The sequence below is a fragment of the Talpa occidentalis genome, unplaced genomic scaffold (assembly GCF_014898055.3).
Source record: "Talpa occidentalis isolate TD23 unplaced genomic scaffold, MPIMG_talOcc4v2.1 talOcc4.8, whole genome shotgun sequence".
In the NCBI taxonomy this organism is placed as follows: domain Eukaryota; kingdom Metazoa; phylum Chordata; class Mammalia; order Eulipotyphla; family Talpidae; genus Talpa; species Talpa occidentalis.
Genome location: NW_023605194.1, coordinates 9,517,413 through 9,530,439, shown reverse-complemented (window position 1 = coordinate 9,530,439; position 13,027 = coordinate 9,517,413). Strand labels below are relative to the sequence as shown.

The 13,027-nt window shown below is 52.5% G+C and overlaps 1 protein-coding gene across 5 annotated transcripts in view; it reads right to left on the bottom strand.

The window, feature by feature from the left end:
* Window positions 1-12,697, bottom strand: part of GFRA1 (GDNF family receptor alpha 1) — a 202,963-nt gene extending 190,266 nt beyond the window's left edge. For 2 of the 5 annotated variants that reach the window (XM_054690497.1, XM_054690499.1), the window contains exons 1-4: window positions 10,740-10,948; window positions 10,330-10,623; window positions 9,148-9,441; window positions 7,816-7,899 (exon numbers count right to left, since the gene is read on the bottom strand). In XM_054690497.1, the coding sequence (XP_054546472.1) occupies window positions 7,816-7,899; window positions 9,148-9,441; window positions 10,330-10,369 (418 nt within the window). In that variant the 5' untranslated portion in view covers window positions 10,370-10,623; window positions 10,740-10,948. Of the gene's footprint in view, window positions 1-7,815; window positions 7,900-9,147; window positions 9,442-10,329; window positions 10,676-10,739; window positions 10,949-12,496 lie in introns of those variants that run through there. The other 3 variants (XM_054690498.1, XM_054690500.1, XM_037496780.2) reach the window with 2 other exon arrangements.
* Window positions 12,698-13,027: the final 330 nt, after the last annotated feature.

Here is a 13,027-nt window from a genome sequence, read left to right as displayed (position 1 = left end):
CAAGCTCAAAAGAAAAATAGTAAGTCCAGGATAATACAAGATTAAATATACAGAGAAGGAAGGAAGGGCCTCCCCGGTGGCACAGACGGTGGAGCGCAGCACAGTGAAGCTGTCCACAGCCTCTGCCTCACCGGTTCGATTCCCGGCCAGCCAGGGAGATACCCACATGGCACGGCAGACCTCTCCTGTCTCGCCCGCTGCTCCCCTCAGCAGTGTTTTTCAGTCCTTCTGCCTGTTCTGTTCCCTGTTCTGTCTCTGGTGAATTCTCTCACCCTCCCGCACCTCTGGCCGGTACCCCAGTGCTTGTATAAATAAATAAATCTTTAAAAAAAAAAAGCAGAGAAGGAAGGAAAATACATTATAGATCATTCTAGTCCACTGCCTGTGTTTTATGGAAGGAACAGATGGCTCTCAGGAAAGGCAGACACTTGCCCAAGGTCACCCCGCTGGTAAGGTGGTAAAGCTAGAAGAACACCAGTCTCCTGACTCCTGGGCCAGTGTTTTTTGACAGACAATCCCACTTTGATGTTTTCTCTGGAGAATTCGGTACTGTATCTCAGAGAACAACAAAATGGGGAGTGGAGGGAGTAGCAAAGAGTGCATCCTTTGTAAAGAACAAGCTTCGACAGCAGAAAAATTAAGAGATGGCATAAAGAAATACTTCAGAGGACTAAGGAGAAGGAATGGGGACAGACATATTGGCTATAAATAATTTTGCACCTTGTAACAATCTTCAGTTCATGCAATTACCTGTCACTCACTGATGTTTTATCTCCCCTCTTCCACGGAGAGGACCTACAGTAACTCTATGCAAAATATTTGACAGTCTCTACCTCCACAGCCTTCGCTGCAGTATTCAGGTCTTTGCCATAAGTATCTGGGTACTGAAATGACCTCTTGTTTTATTCACGAAACTTCTTGAGGTCAACAGTTCCTCAAAGTAATAAAATCTGCCTTTGGAAACTAGTTGGTGACATAAGAAGACACAGACTCCACAGGACATCAGGAAAACAAATAAGAAAGTATGTGTACCCTATGACCCCCTTTTATGCCCCCTATACCCCCTAAATATACAATATATGCATAAATACATGACCCCCTTTTATGCCCCTATACCCCCCTAAATATACAATATATGCATAAATACATGCACATGGATGTGTATATACACATATGTATACCTACTCACATTTAACAACAACAACAAAGATCTTAAAAAGCTCCTACCAACTTGTCTACAGAGGTTATTGTTGGTTGTTGGGATTATGGACCATTTAAAATGTATTTTCCTTTTACACCTGTTTGTAATTTCTTATTGTTTTACTATGAAAATGGATTGTTGAGGGGCCAGACAGGGAAAGAATAAAGACCAAAAGTAGTGGTCTGTGAAAGTGAAATGTAAGTGTATTTAGCAGAGCCTGGGGAGTCGGAAGCATCTCCCAGGTTTCAGGCATGCCCTTCTCGGGGACCAGTCATTCTTCCTGCTATGAGGGGCGTTGGAAAGAAGATTTATGGGGAGAGGTTAGAAGAATGGGAATCAGTCAAGCTGAGAAGGAAAGGCTGATCACAGGAATCCTTAAGCACAGGAAGAGCTCCCAGCCTGGGTGATTACCAGCTGCAGCAAACTCACCTCTGGTCAAAGAACATAAGGATAGGGGAGCCCCCAAGAGCAGGGGGGGTTAAGGGCAGGAATCAGGAAGACCTTCCCTAAAGGCGAGTTCAGGCTCACACTGACTTATTAAGAGGTAGGACTTGCCTCCAGGGCCCTTTACACAGAGGATATATTTTTTATTTCTTGTCTAAGGTAGTTTATGATTAGTTTTCCTGTGAAGGCTCAGGATTGTGACCCTGTCAAGACATGGAGTCACTGTTCCATGATCAGAGGATACCGTCTGATGAAAACAGTCCCAGTCTGGATTCAGGAGTAAGTCAAGCACTAACATGGCCTGGGTGCAGATTAAAAATAACTGGTATTTATTGAGGCCAAGTAAATTTCGGGCACTGTGCTAGGTATTTTACACCTAGCTTCTTTACATTGCAAATTCCTGGAAGGAAGGCATTATCATCATCCCATTTCATCCAAGGAGCCTGAGGCACAGTGAGCTCAAACCATCTACTCAAGATAAAGTGAGTGCCAAAGAGAGGATGCATCCAGGCTGGGGGACTCCAGAGCACATTCTTTCACTGGTGTAAAAGATGGGGGCAGGGCACGAAGCTGCCAGAGCATAGGTGAGTCAGCACCTGGCCAAAAGATAAAAGGTTGATTGGTAGGAGATCTCGTATGGAGGCTGGATGAAGCAAGGTCCATCCTGTAAGTACCAATGTGCTAAGATAAGACCTGGCTATGAAAAGGCCAGCTTGGATTGGGAGAAACAGGGAGTCAGCTAGAAGACCAGTGCAAAGTTCAAGTGTGAAATGAGATGGACATGTTAAAGGAATAGGAGAGAATCATTCAAAGACCTGCAGGTATCTAGCAATGGGTCCAGCTGAAGGACTGAGCTTGGCAGAGGAGACAGAGATGACCCCCGAAGTGTATAACTTAGATTACTGGAAAAATACATTCTCTAAGAGACTCAGGAAGAGAACAGGGAAAGATACTGACATCTGGTTTGGATGCACCATTTGAAGCAACTGAGATACATCCGGATAGAGTGGTGCAGATCTCAGTTAGAAACACAGATTTGGGGGCCTCCCCAGTGGCGCAGCGGATTGAGCGCAGCGCTGTGAAGCTGTCCACAGCCTCTGCAGTGCCGGTTCAATTCCTGGCTGGCCAGGGAGATTCCCACATGGCGAGCAGACCTCTCCTGTCTGTCCCCACCCCCCTTAAGGCAGTGCCATGATCTGGCAAGGTCCCTGAGGCTACCTCCAAACAGTATGACCCAGCCAAACCACATCCCCTCTCTGAGCTTCAATTCTGTGTAAGCAAAGGGTTGGGTGAGGTCTTTAAGATCCTCCTCTGTATCCAACCACCTCTGGTTAACAGGACCCTGCTTAGCACCAGGAAGGATGCCTGTGGCGTGCAGACACCCAACAAAATGAGCAAGTTCCTAATTTCTAGTGGGAAAGACAGACACATAAATAAATCCTGTCTGTGGGCTGTGATTAACAGCTATTATAAAAACAAGAGCAAAACACAGCATGAAGGAGTCCTAAGTGGAAGTGCCTATCTGGGGGAATTCCAGCATGGCCCTTGGAGAGGAAATCTGATCTTGGCCTTGAAGAATAGAAACTTCCCAAAGAGAGGCAAAGCCAGGTGCAAACATGCAACAAAGAATCTGCATGAAACACCTGGTTTAGCTCAACAAGCTTGAGTGGAGAGGAGTTGAGGGGGCAGAAGGACAGTGGGGGCAAATGGCCTGCCAGGGAGTTTACCATATGTGCCAGAATGATACCAAGGAAGCAACAGGGCATTCAAATACAGAGGAGCCAACACAATTAGAGAGCTCTTGCAAACGGCAGAGTGGAAAGCAAGGGGCTACCGACACCCCTAGCTGGCATTTACAAGCCCTTTTCTCTTGTCATGATTTGACAAGACAGAGGGTGACCTTATAAAGCTCTTATTCAACATGTACAATTTTTTAAGAAAAGTTTCTTTTTTGTAATAGTGACCTAAATATGAGAAGACGTTAAAACAGAAAAGTGAAACATGGCTAATTATTGACAGCATCACTGAGAAAAAAGGGCTAGATTCAGAAGGGATTTAGGGGCACCTCATCCTGAAGCAAACCATTCCCTGATATGGGGGGGACCCAGCACGGGACCCCATGGCTTCCTTGGCAGGTGGAAGTCACTCTGAGAACTCAGGAACGGGTGCGCAAGCAGGAGCGTGCCTGTTACCACATCAGATTTAGGTTGTTCAAATTCTGACTTTAGTCATCCCCCACAATCTTCCCACTTGATTCTTTTTCTCCAAAGCCACTGACTTTGATTAAATTCGAGGAAGGGGCCTCCCCTGGTGGCGCAGCGGTTGAGCGCTGGGCTGCAAAGCTGCCCGCAGCCTCTGCAGTGCCAGTTCGATCCCCAGCTGCCGGGCGAGGGTCCCACATGGCGCGCAGACCTCTCCTGCCGCCCGCTGCTCCCCTCAGCAGTGTATTTCGTCAGTCTGCCTGTTCTGCTCCCCGCTCTGGCTCTGGTGAATTCTCTCACCCTCCCGTGCTTCTGACTGTACCCAGTGCTTGTATAAATAAATAAATAAATCTTAAAAAAAAAAAATTTGAGGAAGGCCTGGCATCTCTTAACTCTTCTCCACAAAATGCAACCTCTGGGTCAATCCTGTCAGACCTCAGGGCCCTGTTTCCTGGAGAGGCTCTGTCCATTCTCAGATCCTCCAACCTCAAACCTACTGCACTTTCAAACTCTCTCACTGCTTTGTTCTCCGGGAGAGTCCGAAAACATCACCAACAGGTTTGTCTTCCTTTCAAATCACTATTTCAAATCACTTCTTGCCACTTGTCAACTTCTGTGAGGAAGAAAGGGTGAGGTGGAATGGAGGTTAAAGAGCAGCCCTGTGGCTGGGAGAGGAGGGGTGAGCACCCCGTGGTGGCTGCTTCCTCTGGGCCCCCAGCACCCACACAGCTCTGCCTTCCCACCCCAGGGTGCCCTGCTATTTCTCTCCTCTCCTCTGACACCCTTTTGCACTGGTTCACTCTTTTCCTTTGAGTCCTCCAGCTCACTGCCACATTCTTAACGTTTCAGGCCCCCTAAAATCCACACTGGCATCAACCCACAGGAAAAAACACCTTATCAGGCCTTCAAAGTACCTCACAGACCAAAGATTTCACTACTGAGTTTCCACAGGAGCAAGCCCTCCAAACCCCACCACAGTTCTCCCGGGTGAGGCTTCCTGATTTCCCCTCTGCAGCTCAGGCTTCAGGTCAGAGATGACCATTTTTAGATCCTACCTTATTTTTCTTCTTCCTTGTGCCAGCAGCCAGGCTATGGATCATAGCTCACCGGTGATCAAATAAACAATGACAAAGATGGCCCCAGTTTGAGGAGGCCAAAGAACATGGAAGTACAGCATGTCAAACATGTCTTGTTCGTGAAAGGATTCAGCTCACACTTAATGTATGTGGATAAACACTGGGCAGAGAAATCCAAATATGGAAACTCTGATTGCTACCTTATCTATAAAAGGCAGAGGCCCAGTTGTCCTGGTTTCCTCAGAGGCTTTCAAGGCGGAAAATGTTCTAGAAACTCAGATTCAACCCATGAAAAGCAACATTTATCATCCTGCTCCTCTGTCTTTCCCCACGCTCCAAATGCCAACCTGGATAATATGCATTATTCAATGACTTAAAACCTCTCAAGGCTCCATTTGGCTTTGCTGTATCCACTTAAGGCATACAGGCGCTGTCAGAGGTCAAAGCTCATTAGTGCTGGAACCTAAATTCAATTCTCTTGAGATATAAGATGGAGATCCAGACAAGGCCTTCCTCACTCTAAGTAATTCATTCTGACTTCTGGGTTCTGAGCAGGACGGGGCTCATAAACTCGGGCTCATGCTCACTATGAAAAGAAACCTGGCTGACAGAGGCAACCAAAAAATGAAGGAGGGGGACTTGGCCCGTGCAGAACTTCCCACACTGGTCAAGAAATTTGGACCGACCAGTGGTATCCAAGAATGACCAAGCCATTCTGACACAGTGACCCAAGAAAGGACAGTAGCATGGGTGTCGCACTCAGCAGACACCCAACAAGATGAGCAAGGCCCTAACTTTCCAGTGGGAAAGACAGACACGTAAATACGCCCTGTCCGTGGGTGGGCTGTGATTAATAGCTATCATAAAAGCCAGAGCAAAATCAACAAGAAGGGGTCCTAAGAAGAAGTCCCTATGTGGGGGAATTCCAGCATGGCTTCAACCTCCTGGAGAATTCTGGACTCTTGAGACTGGAGGTTATTTACTCCAACAGACTCATTATGCCAAGGAAAGGGAGATGCAGAAGGGAAAAGGAGCCTGCTTACGTCCTGGAGCTCACAGAGGTCCTGAAATGAAAACCCCACTTTCTTGTGCCCACTGTCCATGGGAGGTGTATATCCTTTAAACTGAGGAGTAAGAGTCCTGTGGGAGAGGCAGCAGGTAAGGGCCACTGCCCTTCAAAGGCACTAGGAAATCCAGGTTCACTACCGGTATCGCATGTGCCACTCCCACCTTAGTTCTACAGACCTGTTCCCTTGAGAGCCCAGAGGGTCACACACTCTTCCTTGTGCACCTCTCCTTCACTGCCTGAGCCACTGACCTGCCTGTGCAAGGGGAGAGAGTGCACTGGTAGGGACTGGGGGTAGAAATTATGGACATTATTCAGGATAATATATGGATGCCTCTGAAACACACACACACGCATGCATGCGCACACACACACACACACTTCCTCTGAACAAACAGGAATGCTTCTCCACCTCCCTGTGCCTATGAAGCACCCAGTCCATGGCTTTTCTTAAACTGCAAACTCAGATTCAGCAGATGAGGCCTGAGATCTCTGTCCCAACTCCCTGATGATGTTAAGGCTGCTGGTCTAAGGACCACACTCTCAGCACCAAGAGGCAGATGCTCCAAAAGCTTAGACTCAGTCCAACATGGGTTTAAATTCTGGTTCCATCAGTTAGGAGCTTGGTGATTCCTAGGCTGGCTTCTCAATTCCACACTGCCTCAATTGCCTCATCTCTAAAATGGAAACAATAATACCGAAGCAGCACTTGATGAGGATTATATAAATTAATGATGTGAAGCTCTTAACACAGTGTGTGGCTTATAAGAAGGGCTTAATAAATGTCAATTGCTGACTGTCTCTAAGATTCATGAGGGTAGGACGACATCTGTCTGGCTCACTGCCAAAATGGCTAAAAGGTTGTAGGTACCCAATGGATGGATGTCTAATCCAACCTCACATAATAGCAGTCCATATTCCCTTGGCTCTGTGGCTTTCTACAGGAAAACAAAATATTTGGAACACTAGAACACTCTCGCCAGTAACAAACTATCATGTCCAATTCAACACTGACCACTGTGTTTAACCACCAAGAACATGTCATTTGTGATGACTCTATGTACTTGAGAAAATGTTTGAACTGTAAACAAATAAAGACAAGGTCAGTCTGGAATCTGTATGTCATTAAGAGAAATTACTGCCTTGCTCATTATAGATGAGGTGGTCTAAATGCAGATGTTATGAAAAACTTCATTTTAAAACCAAGTTCACGTCCAAACCAAACGTAGAATTGCTAAGCAAGACAAAATAAACTTTGGATAAGCAAGATTACTTTTTATAGGGCCACGGAGGCAGTTAGGGATTCTCTTATATGTGCATATACTTGTTCAGGAGAAACTAAAGAAACTAAAGAATTGTTAACTCAAAAGGAGACAAGTGAGTCTATCCAAAATTCTTCATCCATTGAAGATGATCTTCAGATGTCTTGTAAAGTATGTGGCATCATCTGAACAGATCCGGTTTCAGAGATGCTATGCAGGAGGTATACAGCAAGAAGGGGATTCGATTGCCACCTACAGACAGAAGTGGCACTCCCTTTGCAAGAGTTGGCCAATCATTTTCATGCAAAACAAAATTCGACTCAGTCACCTCCCTCCAGCCTCTTCCAAACCACCACGCCACATTACTTCATTTAGAATTACTTTCAAGTCACACAATCATCTCTAGGCATTTTGCCTCTTCATTATCATCCTCCTCTTGCTAACTTCCCAGAAACACTGTGCCATTCAACTATCTACTTATACACTATTTGAGAGCCCAAGAGAAGGCAAGCCAAGAGATTTCAAGCAGGCAAAGGCACCAGAGTGGAAGTATAAATCTGCTTACCTGGTATGAAAGGGACCACCCGAAATATATCAGATAATCTGCTGTTAACTGGTTCATAGGGGGAATCTTCCAGCAGATCATTTCCTGAAAACAACAGAAAGATTAGGCTCAGATATGGAAAATAGACACGTTTCAGGCAGTTTTTGTTACTGAATCTGAATTCTAATTATGGTATGATTGTGTAACAAAAAAAAAAAAGATGCTGAAACTTTCAAAGATCTCAAATGCCTCTATTTGGCTGTGGTTATTTCTTTTCATTCCTGCCGTTGTTGTCCTTGCTCTCCAGAGTGCCATGAAAACATTGGAGAGCAACCCAGCCTGCTCTTGCCAGAAAACTCTCCCACTCTTTGCAAAGGAATGAAATCAGAGAGGAAGGAGCCAGTGACGTCACAAACCCAGCTTGCCTCCAGGAGCCAATGGTAGAAAGGTGGTCCCAAAGAGGGCCCTGTTTTCTTTGCTCCCAAAACACGGCATGCAGTCAAAAAGCAGGTACCCCTGGCTATGAAACAGTCAAGTCTCTGAAAGAGGTTTTCTTTAATAGGTTCTGGAGGAAGTGGCAGCTGAGAGGTCAAATCTGTGTATTACAAATTTTCAGCGTTAAGTCTCAGCTCGTCAGAATGAATGTGCTGATGTTGTGTTAGATTTACCAACACGAGCTACCTCTGGAGCACAGACCGAAAAATTCCCTCTGGAAAGGATGGCTGTGACAAGTGGGCCTTTCTCTCTGTGAGCCACTACTGTGTTAACCAAGGTTGAACCACACCATCTGGTTCACGACTCAGCTAATGGAGAAGATGACAAATGGTTTTCCACACATGTGCCTTTGATCAGGTTGTGTGTTGAGGGGAGGGGGAGACACAACGGATTCTACTGGACCTTTCATACTTAATTCTTTAGCTTAACTCAGAATAACTAGAAGGGAAGAAGAAAAGGGTAAACTCCAGGCAAGGCGAAGAGCAAGTCTTTGTAGCATTAGTCTGTGAAGTGAGCTAAAGCCTCAGGCAGGCTCTCCTCGGGAGGGAAGTCGAGGGTCTCAGGTGGGACTTTTAATGGGTTTCTAGTCTGTGGCTCTGACCAAGTTTCAGAGAGGTCAGCCGGGTCCTGGGGGTGTCCCCCAACCCCTCGTGGGTTTTCTAACAAACAGGCCCCAACAATGCTTGCTTGGGAAGCAGCAAACACCAGCTGCTGCTGTCCCTGGGGGCCAATGAAAGGTCTTCTTTCTGCAGCTGGGGAGAAGTGAGTGGAGGATGAGGTCAGCCAGACCCGGGGCCCAGGGGCCGGCTGCCTTCAGGAGGGCTGGGGGCAGGAGGGGGGCGACGGCCAGGCGCGTACCCTGCAGGCTCTGGTACATGCTCCAGTAGATGCGCAGGCAGTTCTTCTCCTTCTTCATGCCCCTCTTGCAGCGGCAGTTGTAGAGCGACTTCTGCTTGAGGGCCTCCATGGCGCTGCGGCACTCGTCCTTGGCCTCCAGGCCGGACGTCAGGCTGAAGTTGGTCTCCTTGCCCGCCACGCACTGCCTCAGCGTGCGGTACTTGGTGCTGCAGCTCTGCTCCTTCTGGCACTGATCGCTGGCTTTCACACAGTCCAGGCGGTCCCCGCCGATCACCTCGGCGGACAGGAGCACGTCTGCGGGTGGAGGCAGGCGCGTGAGCGCAGTTGCAAAGACGCCCCGGTTCCCCTGCCCGCGGAGGGGAAGGCTTGGTCAGGCTGCTGGGGCGCCCGGCGCAGGGGCCGGACCCGCGCCCCCGCCCCCCACCCAGGCCTGGGATGCAGCTCGCGCCCTGGACCTACAGCCGCCCAGCTCCCCCAGTCCTCTGCCTCCCATCCCCAGTCCCCTTAGACCGGAGACGCTGGAGGGCTTTTTGCGCTTTGCCGGGCAGCCGGCGCAACCCGTAGTGCGCGCGGGTCCCAGCGGCTGGGGCCGCCCGACTGAAACCGCTGCTCGGCCTCCGCAGCCGCCCTCCCACGCCCCCCAGTTCCAATCTCGCCATCCCCCCAGCCTGCCCGAAGCCCGAGGGGAGCTTTCCAAATAGTGCGGCAGGCTTTGCGCGGCGCAGCAGCTCCTCGGTCCGAGGCTCGCCGGGCGGGGAGCACCCAGACGCTCTTGGGGGACGGGGGTGTGGGGGAAGTTTTCCCTTCGAAGTTTACTCTCCCGACCCAGTGCTGGTCCACACCCCACCTGCCCGCCGGGCCTCCGCCTCCTCCCCGGGACGCGCAAGGAGCGCTGAGTCTGAGGCTGGATTGCTCGGATCCCTTCATGCCCAGCCAGGCTGGCTCATTAGAAACCACAGAAAATAAAAGCCCAGCAGGAAAGCTGCGGGCGAGCGCCGCGCCGTCACCGCCTCCCAGCCCGGGGTGTCGAGGACTCCACAGCCCCTTCCCCAAAACGAAACTTCGCCCTTTCGCGCACAAGGCACCCGCGCCGCAATTTGCGGGTGTGGGGGGCGGGTAGGGCTGCCGCAAGCGCCCCTTACAAAGACTCAGAGAAAAAAGCTAGCGGCGGCCTCGACTTACCCAGGAGCGGCAGGGCGAAGTACAGGGTCGCCAGGAACATGGTGCCGGCGCGCGGTTGGTCCCGCCCCCCCAAAAAAATCCCGGGCCGCCGCTGGGTCTCGCCGAGGGAGCTCAGCACGCAGCGATCCCCGGACGGCCGCGCTGCTCCGGGCGCCCAAAGTTCAGCTCCATCCAGGGCGAGAGGAAACTCCCGGCCCGTCCACCGCCACCTCCGCCGGCGACTCAGCTCCTGACGCGCGGCTGGCGCGAGGGCGGGAGGAGGTTCCGCTTTTAGGGGTTCAGGTCCGACCCAACCTGGAAGGAAGATTGCGCTTTGAAACGAGAGCCGAGAGCGCGGGAGCGTCCCCCGCCCCTCTCCCCTCCCCTGCTCCAGCCTGGGGGGACTTTTCAGCGCCCGGCGGAGGACCCACCCCTACTCCGGTGCGAGCGCGGGGCGGGGGCGCGAGGGGTGCATATGCGTGTATTCCGGGGAGCCGCCTGCACCGGAAAGATAGGGGCTGGAGAGGTCAGACGCGGGCGCCCAAAGTCCAACGGGGCGTCTATGGGATCCAGCCCAAGAGGCTGAATGCAGGCGAATAAATAACATTACTTTCCGAGGGCTGCGAGGGACCTGGCGCTGCCCGGAGCCCAAGCGCTCGGCGGCGGCGCTCACGCCAGCCCGGGCGCGGGGAGAGCCCCTTCTCGCGGCTGCAAGTTCGCCGCCCCTCCTCGCCCGGCTCGCCCGCCCGGCCGCCGGCCCTCCCCGCGCGAGCCGCCAATCGCCGTCCCGCGTCGCCGGCTCCCTCCCTCGCTGCCCGACCCCTTTCCAGTGCAACCGAGCGAGGGGGACCGTTGCCAAGGCTGGGGCCGAAACCCGCCTGGGGCGCCCCTAGTCGCCGCAGGTCCTCCGCGCCCTCCCCGGCGTCGGCGCCGCGCGGCGCACACACACCGGGGCCGCGACTCGGCGCGTCCACGCCGCCGCCTCGGGCGAGCGCTCCGGCCCGCAGCCCCCGCGCGCCTGGGCAGGTGCAGCCCCGCACGCCTTGCGCCCCCGGGCCCCAAAGTTGAGGGGTGCGTGCACGAGGGGAAGAGGCAGCGGGAAAGCCGCCCTGGGTTTCCAAAAGGACAGGACGAGAAAACTGTCTCCAAACGCCACCAACCTGGACTCGACCGACTATGCCCAGCTCCAGAATGGAGCCAGTTTATTTGTTTGTTTTATTCTTTGGGGTGCCCCGCCTCCTCCTTCCCTTTCTGGGCTCCCTTCTGTGCCCTAGGAAGAAAGATGCGGTAACCTTGGAGAGATGGGAGGACCGGGTTGGGCCCGGACGATTTCCCAGCAGAGTCCCCGGCTTGGATGCCGGGTAGAGGGATGCTAATGGGTACTGGAAGCTGCGCGAGGGGAGCGCGTTCCAAGGCCGGCTTTAGCCACAGGACCCTCCGCCTGCTCCTGTTCCCACCGGTCCCTTCGGATGCTCTCCCGCACCGGCGCCGCAGAGGAGCCCGCTCGTGGGCTGTGGGACCCGGGGCCGGACCCCGCACGCGCGCGCAGGACGCGGAGCGCTATGCAGAGGACCGCCGCTAGCGCCCCGGAGCGCGCGCTCTCGCCTCGCTCCTCTCTCTCTCGCTCTCTCTCTCTCTCTCTCTCTCTCTCACACACACACACACACACACGCACGCATGCACGCACACACACTCACAAACACAAAAGGACACAATGCACAAGGATTCTCTCTTCCGTTCTACTGCAATCGTAACCTTCTTCCCAACACAAAGTTTTCCCCACGCCTCTCGCGGCTGTGACTTAAGACTTAGCGCGTGAAAGACACACTCAGACCCAGGTCCCCAGAGCCGCGATCGCGGGAGGAGCCCGCCCTCCCCCCGCCGGCGCCCGCGGCCCGCACTGGCTCGCGCGGTCTCTGCCTCTTTCCTCCAGGTCGCCCAGCAGACAAAAGCTGCCTCAGGCCCGCTGCATTTTTAACGCGTCAGATCTGGTTTTAGGAAATGATCCGCTGACCTCCATCTTGGCTGTTTCGAGTGAATTGTAAAACAATAATTTGAAAAGCCCAGCGCATGCACTGCCCCCCACCCCATCCCTGGGACCACGCGTTCGCAGGGGCGCGGGATGGAGCCCTGCGCCGCTGGGACGCGCGCGCCCTTCCCGACAGCCGGGGACGCCCCAGCACCGCACCGAAGTCCACGCTCCGGCCAGAGAAGGGCCGGGGAACAGCCTCGGGGGCCGGGGAGCAGCTGCTGTCCTGCAGCTCAGTGTTCGGGATCTTTGCAGATGTCCAAGTTCGTTCTCAGAGAAAGGGAGTTTGCATCAAGTCTGAGTGAGCCCAGCTGTCAAATCTGCAAATCTATCACACCAGACAATGGGCTGCTGAGCAAAGAAAAGAAATGCTCATTTTGATCGAGGGGGGTTAATTGAAAAGGGCACGGTATGGGTTGAAGTTTGAGACCCGGTGGAAGGGCGGGGAGAAGAGGCGGAGAAAGGAGAGTTGGGGGGCGGGGGGTAGCTTTGCATTCAACTACACACCAGCCAGGCGCGCCGTGGGCTGTGGCGGGGGCTCGCTCGCCAGCGGGTCATTGTTGGAAGCGTCTCTGCCTCTGTGTGCGCCCCCAGCCCGAGGACACCCCACCAATCGGCGCTTGTGCACATGTTCCTCAGGGGGCAGGGAAGAGATTGACGCCCTCATCAGGCCACACACCCCCCAACACA